Source organism: Eptatretus burgeri, chromosome 5, assembly GCF_056783735.1.
Source record: "Eptatretus burgeri isolate ZD-2024b chromosome 5, Ebu_testis_v1, whole genome shotgun sequence".
NCBI classification, from domain to species: Eukaryota; Metazoa; Chordata; class Myxini; order Myxiniformes; family Myxinidae; genus Eptatretus; species Eptatretus burgeri.
The window spans coordinates 99890410-99910519 of record NC_140965.1 but is presented as its reverse complement, the minus strand read 5'-3'; the positions used below and the strand labels follow the sequence as shown (position 1 = coordinate 99910519).

The following is a 20110-nucleotide window of genomic DNA, read 5'->3' as shown; positions in this document are numbered from 1 at the left end:
GTGTAACAACGTTGGGTGTGTTGGGTGTGGACAACGTTGGGTGTGTAACAAGGAAGAATTAATTCAATTTTGGTGAAGATCCAGATCCAGATCTGACAATTTTTTTGAGCGATTCTTCACCATTGAGAGATAGGGCTAAACCGATATATAGCACGGTATCTCAAAAGGTTGTGGACGGATTCAGACGAAATGTTGGGTATGTGACCACGACGAATCGATTATATTTTGGTGAAGATCAGAAACCGGATCCGACTACTATAATTTTTAAAGTGATTCTTCACTATTGAGAGATAGGGCTCAAAAATGATATATAGCATGATATTTCAAAAATGTATTGGGTCAGATATGTTCTCGTGGATCAGGCATTACGGGGCGAAGGTTTGCGCTCCATCAAGTGCCCTTGTAGTGTTTGCTGTTTTGCTAGTTTTTTTCTCATCAGGACAACCCGCAAAAAGCTGGACACAAAAATTTGGTCTCTGGTCGTAAAATAGTCAAACGTGAGGGCTCATTTATAACTTATGAACTGTTGGATGAAAGTTCATGAAATTTTCGATTTGAATAGAGGGGCATTTGTTGAGACTTCAAAGTTACACGAAGCTGCTTAATTAAGGACATGGCAAAAATTAGGAACACCATAAAAATGGACTTTGGAAAAAAAAATATCGGTTTTTCAAGTGCTCTAATTCGAGAAGAAAACTGTGTGAAACATGGAATACCGTATGTAGTACAGAGAAACCGAGCTGTTTACTTTAAATTTACAGAGGTGGAATGGGGCCATATTTTCAGAAAGCATTTTTTTTATCTGTTTATCCCACTTCAAATTATCCTGGATCCTCAGACATAAAATTTCATTTTCCTTTACAACTTCTAGATCATTCTTGCTAAGCTATATTTAATGGAGCAAATGTATGTATGCATGTGTCTATGTACGTCCGTTCTATGGATGGACAGATGGTCTGACACCAACCACAATTGTAACCTGAAAAGAAAAGAAAATCATACATCCACCATTTTGGAAAGCCAAAGACATCGTCGGAAGTGCCTTATTCACAATCGCCATGCCAATGCCCTCCATACAACAAAATGTTGGAGCTGAGTAGGTGCCATGGGGCTTGTGATGGTGATGGTACGTACAGGCCTCAGGCTTCAGGCCACTGGTGTCAGCTCATGGGGCAGTGCAATTGGAATTACCCAAGCTATATAACCAATATGTATGTGTAGGCACACAAGCAGGTCACGTTTTTGCTTCATGTACGTAACCAGAGATTTTTTTTTCTTTGTATACACTGCCGAGGCTCCTATGAGAGCTCACACAATGAAACACACAACAAGGGGAGGAGACAAGAGTGGTGGGAGAGGGAAGGATAAAAACAGTGGGGAACAGAGACATGAGGAGATCTGTGGAAGTAAGAGAGATGGGGCGGAGTACACGGGGTATACAAGATGGACACGACAGGCACTTTCAGGAAGGAAAGCAGGGAATTTGAAGGAAGTGGGTTTGAGGTGGATTAGCGGGTGCAGAAAAGATCGTGGTTTTGGATGGGGGAAGATAAGAGATGGCCGTGAACAACTTTTGAAGAACTGGAGGGAAGAGTGGGGGATTGAAGAGTGTGTGGGAGTTTGTTCCAAAGGTGGGGGAAAAAAAGGTATGAAAGAGTGAAGGTGAGCAGTGATTCTTAATTTTGGTAGTTTTATCAGAAGGGGGTTGCTGGCAGACCTCGAGCGCCCTGCGGAAATAGGGGACATTTCTCAGACAGAGCGGGGGGGAGGGGTGGGGGAGGCCGGGTGAAGATACGGTAGAAGACAGAAAGACCACCGACCTGCCTGCGGTGAGAGAGTGAGAGACCCAAAGACTCAGCCTTATCACGGGAGATACCAATGGTCCTGAATGCCTTGGTTTTCACAGCATGAAGCCGAGAAAGGTGAGAAGCTGCAGCACCAGCCCAGAGGGGAGAGCAGTACTCCATTAGGCTGCGGACAAAAGCTTTGCATCTGGTCAGAAGCTCAGGTGTGCACCTAGGAAGGACTTTGCACGATGGAGGATTTCCAGTCGGCAACTGGCTTTGGAGGTCGGCTTGGAAATGTGGCTTTCACAGGAAAGATCATGGCAGAGAGTGAGACTCAGACGATTGAATGAAAGGACTTCTTCAAGAGGATTGTTGAGAAAGTACATGGTGGGGGAGGGGGGGTTCCAGTCAGTCCTTTCGGAGAGACATAGTGAGAGTGAGAGATTTGTCAGGGTTGAAAGACATGTTCCACGTGTTGGAACAGCTTGTGATTTTATCCAGATCTGCAGAAAGTGAAGAGGATGCTGCCTACTGATCAGAGGGATGACAGATGGTACAGCAGAGGGTGGAGTCATCAGCAAAGAGACAGAGAGGATTTGCAGAGAGTCGGAGAGATCATTGTTGAAAACCAGAAAAAGAACAGGGCCCAGAACGCTACCTTGAGGAACTCCAGCCTGGACAGGAAGAGGGGATGAAAGAACTCCATTAAGCGCCACACGGTGACTGCGATAGGAGAAGAAGTCTGCGAGCCATGAGTGGAGATGTCCTTGGATACCATAGGAAGAGAGTTTGGTGAGCAGGGCTGGGTGCCAGACCGTATCAAAGGCCTGCAATATGTCTCAGGAGATGGCTCTGATTTAATCTCCATCCATTGTTGGGAGAACAGAAGCAGCATATCCATGGAAGAGTGATCCAGTCTGTATTGATTTTGATGATGAGAAATCAAGCCATTGGAGAAGAGGAAGGATTTAATGTCTGAAGCGATGATGGATTCCATAACCTTGCTGATGATTGGGAGAAGGCTGATTGGTCTGTAGTTGCAGGAATAAATTATATAGAAGACCCCTTGATACACCTATTTTTGGAGCCATCAAAGCAGTGGTCTGTTACCTATACATCTCCCAAATAAAGGGCCGTGTCAGAGGAATGAGTGGCACGCTTGTAACAAGATCACCCATAGGGTGGGTACTCTGCTAGTTCTAAATACCAGTGGTTCACGAAAAAACTCTGGAAAGAAATTTGTCGCCGTTTACATTTTATCGGATTAAAAACCAGGATATAATTCTTCTTTTTCCATTCATTAAGGTCATCGACTTCAATTTCTTCTTGAGAAAGCATACTTGATGCCCTCACTTCATCAATACTAGAATCAGACATATTTCCACCTCTAACTTTTGGAACTTAAAGTATCGTTGATTATAGTAAGAAACACAAGAGGACCAATCTTGGTAGCTTGTGGAACTGTGCAGAGCAAGGACTCCCAATCAGAAAGTGTGCTTTGGTATTTCACCTTTTGTCATCTGGTCATAAGAAAGTCAGCAACCCATGGTATAAGCTCACTTCTAACTCCGAACTCAATCAACTCGGTGAGAGCACACAGTATGATCTATGGAATCAAATGCCTTTGCAAAATCTGTCACATTGAGATTACCCACTGTATCTGGTTTATCAATGCCCTTATAAAATCCATGCAATATTTCAATCAAACAATGCGTGATTGAAGACCCCTTGATAGACCCATTCTGGTGACGGTCAAAAGTAGCTAAATCATCATCTTCCGTACATTTGACAACAAATTCCTTGCATGCTCTTACACACCGAGATGTCTAGAAGATTGGTCTTAACTTCGTGAAAACAGCTTGCTTCTCCTTCGGTATCAGAACAACAATTGCATCCTTCCAAAACTGAGGAACCTTGCCTTGACTTAGTGGCAAGTTGACAATCTCTGCATTAAAGTAGCCAGATTTCTCCGTCCATCCGACCGTCCCTCTGTCTGTCTGTCTGTCACACTATTTTTGCTGGGACGTCATTATGGCGTTATATCTAGCGCTCAGCCAGGGCTCTATGGAAATGCACACCTTCCTGGTGTCCAGTACTCAACCCGCCCCATCACTTCACTGACGGAAGTTGGACACCATAACCCATATATCTGAGTCTATCTGACACTCTGACGTCCGTAAGCGATGGGCTAAACACCAGACACTTGGCGTCAGAACGACGGATGTACTAAGATGGTGGTGTAGTAAAACACTGTTACCTCTGGGACATCACTACGGTGTGATGTTTAGCACTTGGCAAGGTCTTTACAGTGGTGTATCATTCATGACTCAATGATCGAAAATTGCATTTCGCAATTAAAAAAAACAAAAAAGACGACATAACGTCTGATCCCTGGAAACATAAAACAATTTTTTTTTTTAATTGTTTTTTGGTGAATAAGTGTGCGTATTACTAAAACATATATAAATATATATTGTGTTGTTCAACTACCATCAGAGAAGCGACAGGTTCAATGCGAGTATTAGTTAAAGGAATATTGAGCTTGAATGCAAATTCCTTTACATGATTATATTTGGTACGTCATCAGGGCCGATGGCTTTCATAATACTGGTCATGCTCAACTCACAATACATTTGCCAACGTTGAATTCGGAGTCACTTTATCGCTGGAAGCTACACAGGAAGTTCCTCCACCATCAGAGGAGATTGACTTTGGGACATCGAGGAAAATTGATCAATAGCTATCGCCATTTTTTTTTTTTTTTTTTTTCATCGGGCCCCTCTGGAAGTATGGGAACAGATATAGCAGAATTAATCTCCAATTTGTTGGCAAGCAACTGGATATGTTTATGCCACTTTGCTGGATAACCCGTTGTCAGAACTCCAAGGGAATTGGTGCTGAATTTTCTTTTGCTTGAACAATTTTCTTGCATGCAAGATTGTGCTAAGATCACCAGTGGGATGGTAATGCATTTACAAACACTTTCTGATGAAGCTTTCTGATGTTTTTAACTTCAGGGGCCATCCAGGGTTTATCCGTATTGTGTAATGTAACGACCCTTCAGGGGAAGTGTCTGTTTTTACGAACAAACATAAAATATCAAATTTTATCTGCGTCTGGAATATGGAGGATTTCTTCCCAGGCCTTCATTGAAATAAGACCAGACTTTGGTGGTGAAATGGTTGGAGCATCTGCTGCAAGTTTGGGTTGGGAGGTCGGCGGTTCAAACCCCGGCCAAGTTATACTGAAGACGCCGTTCAAAGAGAACGGACAATCCCCATATGTTGCGCCATCCATGGGGAGGAGAAACTTCCTCCTGAGGAAATGCCCCGCTGAATGCAGTGAGAAAGGCGATGCCATTGTTACGACGTTGCTGGTACCCAGAGTATCCCGTGAAGTGACGGCACTTCCCTCAATCTCAGTAGCTGTGTTAAGTGTTTTTTGTCTCGTTAGTATATCCATGTGTGTGTGAGTGGCAGCTTCGGTAAATTCCAAGCCTTAAACCTTAAATAAATAAATAAAATTCCATTTACCAAACTTATAAATGTTCTGGAAGGGCATCTTTCTGGTAGATCTCTCACTGCACTGCAAACGATCGAGCAAATTTGATCACAACGCGGTAGCTACTGATGCAAGACCCCCATTGATAACGACAGGAATTTAGAATTTGGCCAATCGCGTGCAAGCACACACTGGCCTCCTCTTTCATTTGTACTGTGCGGTCCAATGTCATGAAGCTATTGCTGGCAGACAGGACAGCCAGCTTAATGGCCACCAGAGGGATGGCATGCTTTGTGATTCAACGCTTTACCTGGGAAAGTGTGGGATTGTTGGATCATATTCTGTTGGGAATCTAACTAGCAGATGGGCAACCGCACTTCCTCTGAGCTATCCTGCAAACAAATAATACCTCAAAACATGCTTGCCACAATAAACTGCATGAAGGGAAAACAGCAAGTTCAATGTTTGAAGTGCAGTAAAGGGAGTGGGGGTTGGAGGGGTAGAGGGTGAGGGAGAGAAGCCGAACGTTGGAGGACAGAATGTAGCAAGCTTATACACACAGAGGGGAAGGATGGAAGAATGAGTAGGTTGAAAGTTAAAATCGTTATGGGGGTGAAAGTGGGAGAGGGATGGGGAAGGGAGAGATGAGGGGGGGGGGGGGGGGAATGTGGAAGGGGGAGATAAGGGGTTATGTGGTAGTATGCGGTAGGATGTGGTAGCATGCGGTAGGATGTGGTGGGAAGCAATGCAATGAAAAAATTAATGTGGACAACACCTACTTTGTGAGAAGTTTCCATAAGTGAGCAAAATCACATTTCTCTGATTCTGAAGTACCATACTCTGTCACAGAGTGCTGGTACTGCCCAAGCAGTTTTTTTGGCAAGAGTTATACTTGGCAGTTTTCCATTGCCTTCCCAGCAGTAGTTAGGGCAGGAATTTGTAATTTGTTCAGGGTACTGGTGATAGCTCGCCGACCCTTCTCAAAGGACACCGTGGGATCTTTAACGTCCACCAACTCGTGCCGGCAGACGGTACGCCCAGTTTAACGTCCGAAGGACGACACATACATTGATGAATCTATGCACCTGTTGAACACAAAGAGGACAGTTTAGAGCTGGATCTGGATTCTAACCCAATCTACACAGCTTCGAGGTGAGTGTGCACACACCAATATGGCCTCCTGCCACCCTAAATCACATTTACCTGTCCCCATATAAACCTGTTTGTACGCTATTTTATCCGTTTGCAGAAAAGCCACATCTTCAAGCGAGCCCAGAAGGAACAGAGCATCCCGAGAACGTGTCAGCGACAAGGTAAGCCTGGTGTTGGCTTGACGGTTAAGGTGGCTGGCTTCAGATCTTCTGATGTTGAGTTGGAGCTACTGTCGTGCAGTTGAAATAACACCAGGTGGGTTGACTCAGTCCGTCATCCTTCCGAGGTCGGCAAAATGAGTACTAGCTTACTGGTGGTGGTGGTCGTATGGCAGCTTAGCTGCCGGGGTAGCTATCATTTCTTGAAGCGCGACTGTGTCGCTGATGCAGTGCCCCTCTACCAATACACACACTGGAACTGGTACTCATTTCACCGACCTCGGAAGGATGACAGACTGAGTCAACCCCCTGGTGTATTAATTCAGCGGCTGATGGGACTTGAACTCAGGACCCGAGGATCCCAAGCCGCTACCCTAACCACTGAGCCAACACCAGGCTACCAGCTTACTGGTTACAGAGGCACTGCATCAGCGGCACAGCCGCGCTTCCAGAGAATGATGCAACCAGCACACATAAGAAACAAGAAGAACATGAAGCCATAAGGAAGGGTATCAAGTGTGTACTTACCGCGCCCAGTCAGTGAAGGGACACACGTGTCCATCGCGGATAGCCAAACCGTACCTGCAACACGGGATGGGGGTTCCAGAGGTTCGATTAGTTCCACATGCGCAGAACAAAACGCCGTGAACGCAAAACGAAACGAACTTTCACGCAGTTCAAGCCTTTAGTAAGTAAAGAGAACTTTTATTCCTCCATCAAAGTTGTTCACCATTAACCAAAGTTGGGAAAGAAGGTTTCTGGGTCACCCCAGTGCGCTCGCAGTGACATTCCGACGGAGCCTTAACGTTCGCAAAGGACATCCACGTGAAGCCGTCATTTGAAATGGCACCGTCGAGCTCGGATCGGTCTCCGTCCAAGGAAATCCGGCGACGGTTCGTAAAGTTGAGCCGTTAAAAGGAAGAGCGACGGGAGGGCAATCAAACGGGGAACGAGACTCACACCGTCCAGCCGCCGATGAACGAGATGATGGCAAACGCGAGTGGGAACGCGGACGCGATCATGTTCCTCCGGCGACCCTGGGGCGGCACCTCCTCTCGGACCCTCACGGCACGACGACTCCGCTCGACGTGGCCGGACGTGGAGGCTTCGGGTACTTTTTTGTTTTCTAAAACATCCCTCTCGCCGTTTGGCTCGAAATCCGAGTCGTGCGGTCCCGCCTTCCCTATGACTCACCCGGGGGCGACGAACACGCCCGACCTGGGCTCGGCCCCTTTGCCTCATCGCGATGTGTCTCTGCCGACTATCTCCTCACGGCTCACCATCCGATCCTGGCCCTCTTTCTGCTCCTCCGACCGATCCGGATTCTGACCTCGTTCCTTCACATCAGGGAGAAACGTTTTCCGGCTGTTTGCGCCGGATCCTCGTGTGGGGGTCGTGTCCGATCCCTCTGTTTTAACTTTCCATGAAATGTGACGTCGTAATAAATAAATCAATCAATAAATAAATAAATAAATAAATAATTCCCATGGCGAGCCTCCTGGATTTCTTCAAATGATCTGCTTTTAAAAGCGCCTCGTCTGCCGGTGTGAAGAGCTATCGGTCATCGTGTCTATTAATGGAGGGAGGGACATCCGGGCCCCGGACAATCCTGAACATACTACACAGAAGGCTCCACCGAATTTCATTTCCCAGAAGCTGTGCGTAATGTCCACAAGTACAACACATAAAAAATCCGATTTGATTAGGTCAATTTTGACGGAAGAGATAGGTTTTTACGGTCGGACCTCCTCAACAATGGCCGCGAACCGTCGTCGCCTCCCGGCTTGTCGTTGTTTTGTTTTCTCGTTTTAATGGAACACTCTTGTGGTGGAAAGTTTACCTTCAGCGCGTTCCTGCATGGATGTGCACCTGTCAAAGCTCCGCGGAGATTGTTGTGCTCGGTCCACTGTGATAAAACAACTCCGAAACAAAACGTACAAATCACCACAGGAAGTGCAGAGAGCCGATGATCACCACAACCATGGGAGATTGGGAGCACGTCCGCTGGATATCCAAAGTGGTCTTTTTCTATAATGTGGAGTTACTGCATCGTGTCGATGCCCAATCACGAACTCGTTGTACAAACGTGACGTCAGGTGATCGAAAGTCGTCGATGAAAAATAAATAAATCAGAATCACGGTTCTTGTCGAATATTCTTGATGTGAATAAGGCGGGAAAAAGCTTGTAGTGGTGGGGGGGGGGGGCAAGTGGACACCTGTAGGATTTTCATGATGAGAAGGTGCCACCTATTTTAATTCATTATCTAGGTACCAAAGTACATGAAAATGCATGTTGCCATTTTTGGAAGTGTGGCAGACGGCAGCCATCTTGGATTTCAAAATGGCCGATGTTTTGCCACTATTTTTCGCTTGGTTAGTTTCAATAAAAGTATTTTACCTCAATTTTGAAAGCAAAATGATAGGTTTTCATTGTTGTTAACACTTCAAAATCAATGTAAGTAATATTTTGTTCAAATTACATACGATATCACCCATCCTGAAATTCAAAATGGCCGCCAAAAAGTTACAAATTGCATTAAAAATTAAAAGTCATGGTCCGATCAACAGCTTCATCCTAACATTGACCCCCAGATTTAACCGGGCGTGGTATAAATTTTGATATGAGAAGAAAGCTGCTATTCTTCTCATTGACCCTGTGAAATTGTCGGGCTGCAAGATGTTTAGTTTGGATTTTGTACGCCAAAACTTGCTTACTATTGGTCAACCGATTAGTTGAACCACAGTATTCTATGGGGCTTGCAAATGCACATTTTTAGCTCTCTTGTCAAAACGATTGAAATACCAGCATGAAACTTCACAGGTGGGGTAGAGGAACAAAGCCATTCAATCAATGTGAAAACTGCATGTGATGAAATCGGACCATCCCCCTTTAAATATTGTGGTAACAAGTGTTATCTAAAAACGATACCTAACGGTATTTTTCTCAAACTTTTTTTGCACAGTTAGACACTCACCTAAGCAACTGGTACTCAGATACACCTCAGATCGTATATAAAATGATAAACACAGTCTCACTTCTGTGGACTTAATTTGCAGACTTTAACTCTACAAGCTACAATATTTAAATATCCATTTCAGAGGATGACAAATTTATGAGGTGCAGTATCATGCGCTCGCAGTACCAGCACACACCCCACATACCCCAGACACAATAGCCACACCCACATCTACTATACACACCTTGCAACTGCATGTCCAACAAATGCAGTCTTAACCATGTAGAATGGAACTTCATGAACTTGTTGCAAGTTTGCTACTTTCATAGCCGTATTAAACATCATCATCATCATCATCACTGTTCTCTTCATTGTCAGAGTCAACTTCGGGGTTAGAAGGAGCATTGTCGCATAGTTCTTCCCCTTCACAGCATGTACAAAATTCTGTGCAAAACAGTCCATTCTTTTTACACTTGCATTGGTGACTGGAACACCGGTCCGACCACATCCGCATTTCACTAACTGTGTGACGGCATCTGGAGCTGGAGGCAAATGTGTCATCACTGGTATGAAAATTCCATCTACCAAGTTCCAGCCATAGTTTTCTGGGGATGGTATTTCAGGGAATGCAACAATGTCATTACACCATATCATGGCTTGATAATGTGCTTGGGCAATGGCATGTGTGAGTGCACCTTTAGTTGAGGGAAGATTCTCTGCTTGGGCTTGTTTCCGCTTAAAGAGCCACCATCTTGCCTCTGCAACGTTTGTTATTTTTGTTGTTCTCGGAAGATAGAGCTGACATACATAAGCTTCAATAGCAGCACTTGTTGCTTCTGAGACAGTGCCTGTCGCACCAAGTTGGGACAATGCTACAACAATGTCATGGTTGTCATCCAAATGATCTAAAACCTTCCAGCATGTTATCTTGCCTTTGCCTGCAAACTTTCCGGTAATATCTGCCCCGGACAATGCAGGTAACCCAGATGCTGCCCTCTATAGCTAATTATTTGTTACGGATACTCAAAAGGGCCAATTTATTTAATATACTATTGTCTGTTAGAAGTAGCATCCCAAAGTTTCTTAGAAATAAGAAGAAAATACTCTATTTCAATGGATTTAGAAGAATATTTAAATAAATAAACAGCTCATTTCAAATGGTGGCCATTTTGAAATTCAAAATGACTTTATCATTATTTTAAATACGCATACAATAAATCATAATGTCTCTCCTATTCACGTTCACTCATATTATGGGATAAAATTTTGATATTATTTTTAAAATATGAGCAATAATTGTATTCATTGAAGAAAAAAGCATGATCATGGCAGCCATTTTGGATTTCAAAATGGCTGCCATTTGACAGCTCCAAAATTGGCAACATCAATTTTTCTGTTCCAAGACATATGTAGAACATATCTAAATAGGTGGCAACTTCTCATCATGAAAGTCCTACGGGCCCATTGTCTAGGACCACTTGCCCCTACCCCCACTACAGCCAGCTAGGCCGAGTTAACAAAAACCAGAACGAGGTGAAATGTCAGTTGGTTTTAAATCAAAACAGCATGTTAGAACTAAGATACATGAAGTTCCCGCATTATTTGCTTTATGAAAGCAATTCAACGATACGTGGACTCGCAAAGAGAATCCCGTTGAGCGGTTTCAGAGAAACCTCGACCATTATCCCTCGAAAAAAAGGACTCTTCCCATTCGTCCACCAGTCTGCTTCGTCTAATCAATCAGAACTGGCTATGATACAGTCACGTGATGTCGGAACAGGAAAAGGTTTCAAAGTAAGTCGCTGCATCATCCCCTTCCTCGATCGCTAGTTGTAACAATGATGCGAGTAGCGATTGATAACCATGTGGTGAATGATGAGAAGAATAAAGTAAAATCGTCAATGAAACCTCTCGGTTCATGGTGAAAACGTGTACATAGCGGGCTGGCCAATGAACATGCCTGCCTGCTCTAATTTTCCTCACTTCAGGTTGCTGAATGGAAGATTTTGGAGAAGATGTAAGAGTAGTAGTAGGCAACGTCGTAGAATGCTGGTGCGGTTGGCGACATTTTAGAAGAAGGCTCAATGGCCTGTGAAGTCGAGGTTGCTCATGAGGAGGTAGAGGTAGAGCAGTCTTCGATTTGGGCTGGTTTCAGACGATCGATGCCAACACATTCATGCTTGTCGTGAGTCTCCAAGGTGAAAAACTTGTCAGACCGTCGAAGTACGAGATACGACCCATCATATGGTGGCTGTAGAGGCGTTCTCATGGCATCATGTCGTACAAAGACGTGCGTGCATGTGTGAAGATCTGGATGGATTTGTGGTTGTCCGTGTTGGGACCCCGTGGGTGTAGGCTCAAGATCATGCATGTGTCGTTTCAACCGGTGCACAGAATTGCTGGGATCCCGGTCATTCACACTCTTACTTGGTGCTATGAGCTCTCCTGGGAACCGAATGGTGGTCCCATAGACAAGTTCAGCCGTGGAGCACCACAGATCCGACTTGACTGCTGTCCAAGTGCCCAACAGAACAGGAGGAAGTGCTTCAGTCCATCGTGTGTTAGCATGAGCTTTGAGACCAGCTTTAAGCCATCGGCGGAAACGCTCCACCATCCCATTAGAAGGAAGACGATAAGATGTCGTTCTGTGTTTACAGCCAAGCATCTCCGTGAGTGTTTGAAAAAGGGAAGAATCAAATTGATGACCTCTATCTGTGGTGATGGTCGAAGGTACTCCAAAATTTGCCACCCATCTTGGAATGAAAACATCTTGGAGATACGGTCTCCACTGTGATATCTAGATGAGGTATCGCTTCCGGCCAGTCGTGGAAATGTGTAAACACATATCGTGTAAACCTGTCGATACAAGTGCGCAAATATGTCTGCCCATCTGATGGAGGAAGAGGTCCCACGACGTCGATGGGCACATGATCAAACCTGGCATCTGGTATGCCCAGGGACGTTTTTGTGTGTCGGTGCACTTCACAACTTTGACACCGCAGACGAGTTTTTGCCCAATTGCGCACATCTCGGTTGATTCCCGGCCAGAAAAAACGTGTAGTAATCAACTTGCGTGGCTCGGATGCCAGGGTATGACACATCATGCAGAGCATGAAAAACGGTGTGTCTAAACTTGGCTGGGATGTTTGGACGAGGATTTCTAGGAGAGACATCACACATAATAGAACTACTGGGACTGCTCTTAGCTGGATAGAGTTATCAGCTGACTGTTGCTTTTCTTCATTGTCCTTCTGAGCCTGATCAATGGTATCAAAATCAATGACGGCTGTTGTCTCGAAGGCGTTTACGTCCATACGTGATAACGCACCAGCTGCTGTGTTGTCTTTGCCTGAAATATGCCTCAAGTCAGAAGTGAATTGGGACATATTGTTACGAATCTGGCAGCCATTTGCACACAGACAGCAGCCCCTGCAGTTCAGTTATTTCGAAAAGTATGTGTTTATAGTCAGGGTCCCGTCCTTCTGTCTAATGGGAATTTCGTGTGTGCGCTATGAGCTACTTTTATAGTCAGGTTTTTTTTTATTGAAATCTTGAAATCTTCATCCTTCGTTTTCGCACCATCGCCACCCATCACCCACGTGCAGCGTGTCATGTACAGGGATGAGGTTCCCTCCGCCCACGTGAGCTCGTCCAATGAACGGCGGCCACGAGTCGCCCGACAACCCCTCGCCCAATCCGGGGGCGAGTACCTCAGAGCGTTTCCCTCGACCCGCAGGGAGGGGAAGGATAAGACGAGGTGGCGAGCCGTCGTCGAGGAAGGTTCGCTTGTCATAAAGAAAGAGAAAAAGGTTCGCCCCATCGTCAAAGAAGGTTCGCCCCATAAAGAGGAGAAGGAAAAGAAGCCTCAATTTGCCTGCTGGCGTCTCGTCTGGTCCGTTCCCCGTGCTGGCTGTGCGCGTCTGCCTCGCCTGGTGTGGCCTGATCAAGGAAGCTGTTTCGGGCTCGATCGCCGGTCGTCTCGTCATCTCCCACTCGTCCGCCTTCGTGCTGGCTGGCGTCCGACGCTCTTTCCCTGGTCCCTGGAGCTTGGTGCTGCGTTGTTGGTGGTGCATTCGAGTCCCGCCACCGGAGAAGCTCAACCAGACCGCACGAGGCGGACAGGTGCAAAAATAGGCCCCTGCTTTCAGCTCGCCTTCCCTCCGAGCTGAAAGGCCGAAATAAAGACCGACGGGGTCCAGTTCTTTTGGGTGTGTGCGTGTGTGTGTGTGTGTGTGTGTGTGTGTGTGTGTGTGTGTGTGTGTGTGTGTGTGTGTGTGTGTGTGTGTGTGTGTGTGTGTGTGTGTGTGTGTGTGTGTGTGTGTGTGTGTGTGTGTGTGTGTGTGTGTGTGTGTGTGTGTGTGTGTGTGGCGCCGTCCTGTAAGTAGAAACTGTCTAAGTGCCCTGTGTTCATTGTACATTACATCTTCATATTCGGATAACTCTGCTCTTTGTGTGCTCCCCTACCCGATTATTGCTTATAAATAACCCCCCCCGTGTTAAATGTACCAGCTCGTTTTCTGTGCTTTCTCCCATTGGTCCAGCACGGTGCGTATTGAGAATTAGTGAGGCCGTTTGGGCCGGTGAGTTGTCATTGGGTCCGGTGCGGCTTTGGTAACTTCCGCTCGGTTACGCAGGATTTTTCTTCCGATTTTCTTGATATTTGGTATGTGCATAGATGTCGATGAGGGATGCACGACGCTATGACCTTTGACACGATTGAAGGTCAAGGTCAACGTCAAGGTCACTCAAAAGTTGCGAAATCGTCCATTTTAAAAATCTATCTCCTCCGCTGTTTATGATCCGATCTTCGAAATTCCTTCGGATTCTGATAATATGGAACAATATCTAAATTTGGTCAAGCTGGTTTTTTGAAATTTGTCCTGGTTATCGAGTCACGTGTCTTCAAATTTGGAAAAATCATGGATGTGATACGGTCAAAAAAGTTTTGCCCAATCTTGATGAAACTTGGTATGTAGGTTGGGGGTCGATGAGTGATGCACGACGGTATGACTTTAGACCTGATTGAAGGTCAAGGTCACCGATGCTGTAAACTTGTGAAATCATCCATTGTCAAAATATCATCCACCATTTATGAGATGCGGTTTGATTTCTGAGGTCCGGTTTCTATCCTTTTGAAGACACATTGATCATAACAGTTCCAAATCAACCATTTTCAAATTCAAAAATTTTCAAAAAATAGTTTGATTTCTGAGATTGTCTATCCTTTTTTGCTCCCGGGCTTTCGTCTGTACGTTGAACCAAAAGACAAGACGACATCTAAGCCGATCAGAGATCCACATCTACAGAGCTTCAGAGATGACCGTCACCCCCAACGGGGGGTAATTTTTTGATCTGCAATGCATTCCCAAGTTAAGTTATCTGAGGGTCTGCGCCACAGTCACTGTGGACATTTATCAGCAAACAGCATGATATTCATGACAAACTCAAATAGAACGTCACTTGGTAGCAGCGTAGGGCACACACCTCCACAACGCTGAACAGGTTACGTTTTGCACTTTCGTATCCCACTGAGAAGCTATATCTGGATTCGGACCTGAACCAAAATCGAATCGGCTTGTTCTTGTCACCTTCCAACTCATGGACCAAATTTTGTCAAAATCCATTCATAAATGTTTGAGATATTATGATATATATATATATATATATATATATATGTGTGTGTGTATATATGTGTGTGTGTGTGTATATATATATATGTGTGTGTGTGTGTGTATATATATATATATATGTGTGTGTGTGTGTGTATATATATATATATGTGTGTGTGTGTGTGTATATATATATGTGTGTGTGTGTATATATATATATATCGTTTTTGGCCTCAGCTCTCGATGGTGAAGGATCACTTAAAAATGTAATAATTCTCGGATCCGGATTCAGATTCTAATCTTACATCCATCCATTGGGACCATACTCTGTGCAGAGCATTGGTGCTGCCTAAGCAGTCTCTTTGGCTATTGGGCACAATCCTGGACGGGTCACCACTCCGATACAGGATACCAACAAGCTGGCACTTATTTTTCCGACCTCGGAAGGATGACATGCAGTCTACCCCACCTGGTGTTAATTCAACAGCTGAGTGGGATTTCAACTCAGGACCTTGAGATCGCAAGCCCAACACCCTAACCATTAAGCCAATACCAAGTATATATTCTAATCTTCAAATTGTATCAATTCGTCATTGTCACCCACCCAACTGGTCCACCAAGTTTTGGCCGAATCCGTCCATAACTTTTTGAGATATCATGCCTTGAAGCAATCTGCTTCACAGACAGACAGACAAACAGACGGGGTGAAAACGACGTCCATCTACCGTAAAAATGATCATGCTAGCATCTTATTCCACGACATCTTGAACAATCCACCTTCATATGCGCACGTTTGTCATCACGAACCGGTTGGCCAAGCATGACGTTCGACGAGACACGTTTTGGCTGGAATTTGTTCAGGGTGCTGGCGAAAACTCGCCTCTAGTCTTTGCGAAAAACACCATGGGATCTCCATTAACGTCTACCTAACTAAAGCTAGCAGATGAGACACCCGGCTTAACGTCTATCCGAGGGGCGGCACACTGTCTGCAAAGCACCAATCACCAGGTCGCGTTGGTGATGTCTTGAACTGGGAGGATGATCAAACTCGCGGTAAATGTGGGTGAGCGTGACCGGGAACACACTTGTTTGTACACTTTTTGGCAGTGCAATCATTTTATACCTGTTTGAGCTGCACTTGGAGTGGGGGTTAAACCCCTTTAATGAGAAGCGTATTTGTAGTTTGTAAATATAAAAATTAAAAGTTGCACAATTCCATATTCACGTACTATAGTGTACACCTACCGAAAAGAGATCACGAATGCTTCTCTGTTGTGATTTTTAAACTGTGGTGGATTTAGGTGGCATGCCAAGTTGCTAAAAAAAAAAAAACAGCTTGGATCTCTCCGCTAGGAAAAACATCTGGAAGAAATTTATTACAAACCCACAGCTCTAAAGAAACCTATGCACACCAACTAATAAACAACCATTCTGATACACCATGTTTTGAAGAATCCAGTTCAGATTCCATCCCGGGGAGAAGTTCCCGAGTAAATACACTAACTCGAACAAGGAACTCTGGGACAGGAGGCAGACATTCTGTTCTGCCCATCATGCGTGTGCTACACCAGCCCGAGATACTACTCATCACCCATCCACACAAGCTGCAAGTCCTGACAATATCCCAATGCTGTACCTCTCCATCTCCAATGCATCCAGGTGCCCATCTACCTTATCTACGGACTAGCAGGATGGCCGATAAGTACTCGCCTCTAAGCTGTCCAGCTTGAGTTTGAGTCCCGATCCAGCTAGAAACGGTCATTCTGGCGTTTTCACAGGTAGGGAGATTCATCAATGTGTGCGCCCATCCCTCGGATGGATGTTAAACTGGGTGTCCTGTCTGCCGGCATTAGTTGTTGGAGGTTAAAGATCCCACAATGTCCTTCATGAAGAGTTGGTGAGCTATCATCAGCACCATGAACAAATTACAAAGTAGTGCTCTTACTTGTGCTGGGAAGGCAATGGTAAACCATCGAGTATAACTCTTGCAAATAAACTGCTTCAGCCGCACCGACGCTCTGTAACACGATGTGGTTCATCAGATTAAGAACCAGAACCCCCTCTACTGCCACTACCATTCCAGGGAGACCATTCCATGCATTAACTAACAAGTGAAACGGTCGAAGGGCATTCCTCTTGAATACATTCTGCACTTACTTACTCGACCAACGTAGTTTTTTTTGGCCACTCGTAGCAGCATATCCTCAGAAATTAGAATGCAAGCTTCGTGCAAAATTGATAACCGTCGGGTACTTAAACGGACAAACCACTTTGACATGAAACAACTTTGTTTTAAATTTTATAATGAACCCAATTGATCATATGGAAGCTGACCACATCCATAACACAAGTCACAACTTTGAGACAGCAAGAGTACAAAGGTAAGTACAGTATGTACTTGGTAATTGAACACTTATTTCAAACCTGAACCAAATAAAATGTGCAGCATCCAATTCTACAATTAGATTGCTGATAAATAGTGAGGGGAGAGGGAAATTGTGCCTCATTTAAACGTCTACATGAAACAAGCTACAGTGCAGGAGGAAACCCCATTCATCCGCTTCTTGTAGGGTATTTACTCAAGGGCTTATTAAGGCAGAGGTGAACCAGAGTGGCCGTAGGAGATCATACTTGGACTTCAGGACCGACGACATCCAGCAAACATATAAAGTGTGAAATGCACAACGAGCAGTTGACCTTTTTGGTGTTCCAAGCCATGGCTCTTGGCTCATGATGGCAGGATTGCAGGTTCAAATAGCAGTGTTGAATTAATTATCCATCATGCCATGCTCAAACATATCCGCAAACTCATGAACCTCTTGGGTTAAGGTGACAAGCCTCACCATCCACTGGTGGATAAAGTCACTTGTCGATTGACAAATGTCATTGTACACAGTATACTGTAATGAACAACCTGCTTTAACAAAGGGGTGAGGGAGTGGAATGAGGAGAAGGGGTCAAAAAAAGAGGTTTTCCCATAAAGATTTCATTCCAATGGCGATAGGAAACTCATCTGTTTATGCTGAGAGGAATGGGTGGCATTGGCTGAAAACTACATAGAAAAGGACCAACATTGTGCCATTTCACTTTAATGGTCGGAAAGAAAAACAATTGGGGGGGGGAGGGGAGACACCTTTTACATTCCACTACACATGCAGAATCTGCTTCAGTGTTGCCCACTTGTATCAGCTCAAAGTACAGTGCATGCTCACTGTCAGGCTTCCAGGTACAAATGTAAATCATCCTTCAGTTTTCACACAACTCCAATACATCAACGGTTACCTGTGAAAAGGTGTGTTCTTACTCTCCTACATTCCACACAAACTTACAAAAACCTTCTCCTCCATTGGCCTGCTTTAAATCTGAAAAGCTGAAACAGAAAGATTTTTTTTAAAAACAAATAGAAAATGCAATTTGACGTGAATGCGTAAATGGATATACCTCCGCCCATGTTGGAGGTCAACCCACTGTTACCTTTGATCTCGATTAAAGGTCACATGAAAAACTAAAGGTCATGTGACAGAGAGATAAGAGATAAGCAGCAGAGAGAAAATATCAGATGCTTCTAACTCGAGTTATGGTCTGCAAAATGATTTTCAATGGGCACACGACCTTTGACCTGTTGAACCCAAAATCTAATCAGTTCATCGCTCTAACATAATACATACTTGTACTAGGGTTGGTCAAAATCCTTTCAGTGGTTCACAAGTTATTTGCTCTGCACTCACGGATGGACGCGCAGCTGGACGGACAACTGAAGACGCAATGCATCCAGCCGGCGCCTTTGGCTGTGGAGACAAAAACTCTCGAAAAACCTTTCCAGACAATCAAGTTATCCTGTTGCCACGAAAGAGTGGATGCTCCTTAATTAATGTCAAACCATGCAAGTTCAACCATTGGTGTTTATTTAGCCACCCCATCAAAGTTGTTCTGGGATGGACATTAAAATAATAACAAGAAAAAGAGCAATTAGAGATTGCAGATCCATACCAGGACTTGTTTTGTGTGTTGTGTATTTTGTGGCGTTTGTGTGCTGGTGTGTTACATAATTAATAAGAGACATCATTAGAACTGCCACTTTATAACTGCTGGCAGTGATAACCAGGTTCCAAGACGTCCCGCTTTGATCGGACACCTGATCCTGACCCATGACATTTTTTTGTTATTATTCAACTGAAATTTTTATTTTATTTTATGGAATTTAGAATGGGATTAAAATTAATCCGATTCAAATCAAATGGAAGACCAAATAGGTACTGCATTGGAGTAATCAGCAGGAACCCGAACAAGCAAAAATAAATGAAGTCATCAGGTGGAACCTGGACAGGATTCATATTTCAGCTGCTGCTCCTCTACCCTCAAACCCATCCAGGCACAGCCAAATGAACCTTATTCAAAAAATAAAATAAACCCAAATCAAAAAATTTCATTGTTTTGGCTGCCAGACCACGAGTCCGATCAAGATGAAATTTATAACATGTATTCGACATCACCACTTAATTACAATTGTGAAGTTTCACATCGATTGATTAATCGGTTACAGAGAAAAAAATATTTAATATTTTCTTAAATCTAATATGGCTGCCAAACCATGTGACATTAATTATATTCCTCAACAACCTTGTACACACATGCCTTGGAGAACATTTGTGTGAAATGTCCACTTGATCTGTCCAGCTGTTCTGGAGAAGATTTTTATTTGTTTTTGGGTAAATCCAATATTGTTGCCAAACCATGTGACCTATGATGTCATATGTGTGAATCTTTTGTTCCTCATGTATAGGAGGTCATATGTGTAGTTTCTTCTCGATCTGTTCAGCTATTTCGGAGAAGATTTTTGAAGGTTTTTAAAAAAATAATATGGCTGCCAAATCACGTAACCGATGACATCAAATTTTTTTGCATGACCCTCAAAAATTTTCAAACTGATCAGATATGCAATTATG

The 20110-nt window shown here is 44.3% G+C and overlaps 1 protein-coding gene across 1 annotated transcript in view; it reads right to left on the bottom strand.

Annotated features, from left to right (window-relative positions):
- The window catches only part of LOC147027049 (transmembrane protein 150A-like), a 41805-nt gene extending 34009 nt beyond the window's left edge, over window positions 1–7796 (bottom strand). The window contains exons 1-2 of the mRNA XM_085883155.1: window positions 7559–7796; window positions 7127–7180 (exon numbers count right to left, since the gene is read on the bottom strand). Of these exons, the coding sequence (XP_085739281.1) occupies window positions 7127–7180; window positions 7559–7620 (116 nt within the window). The 5' untranslated portion in view covers window positions 7621–7796. The remainder of the gene's footprint in view (window positions 1–7126; window positions 7181–7558) is intronic.
- Window positions 7797–20110: the final 12314 nt, after the last annotated feature.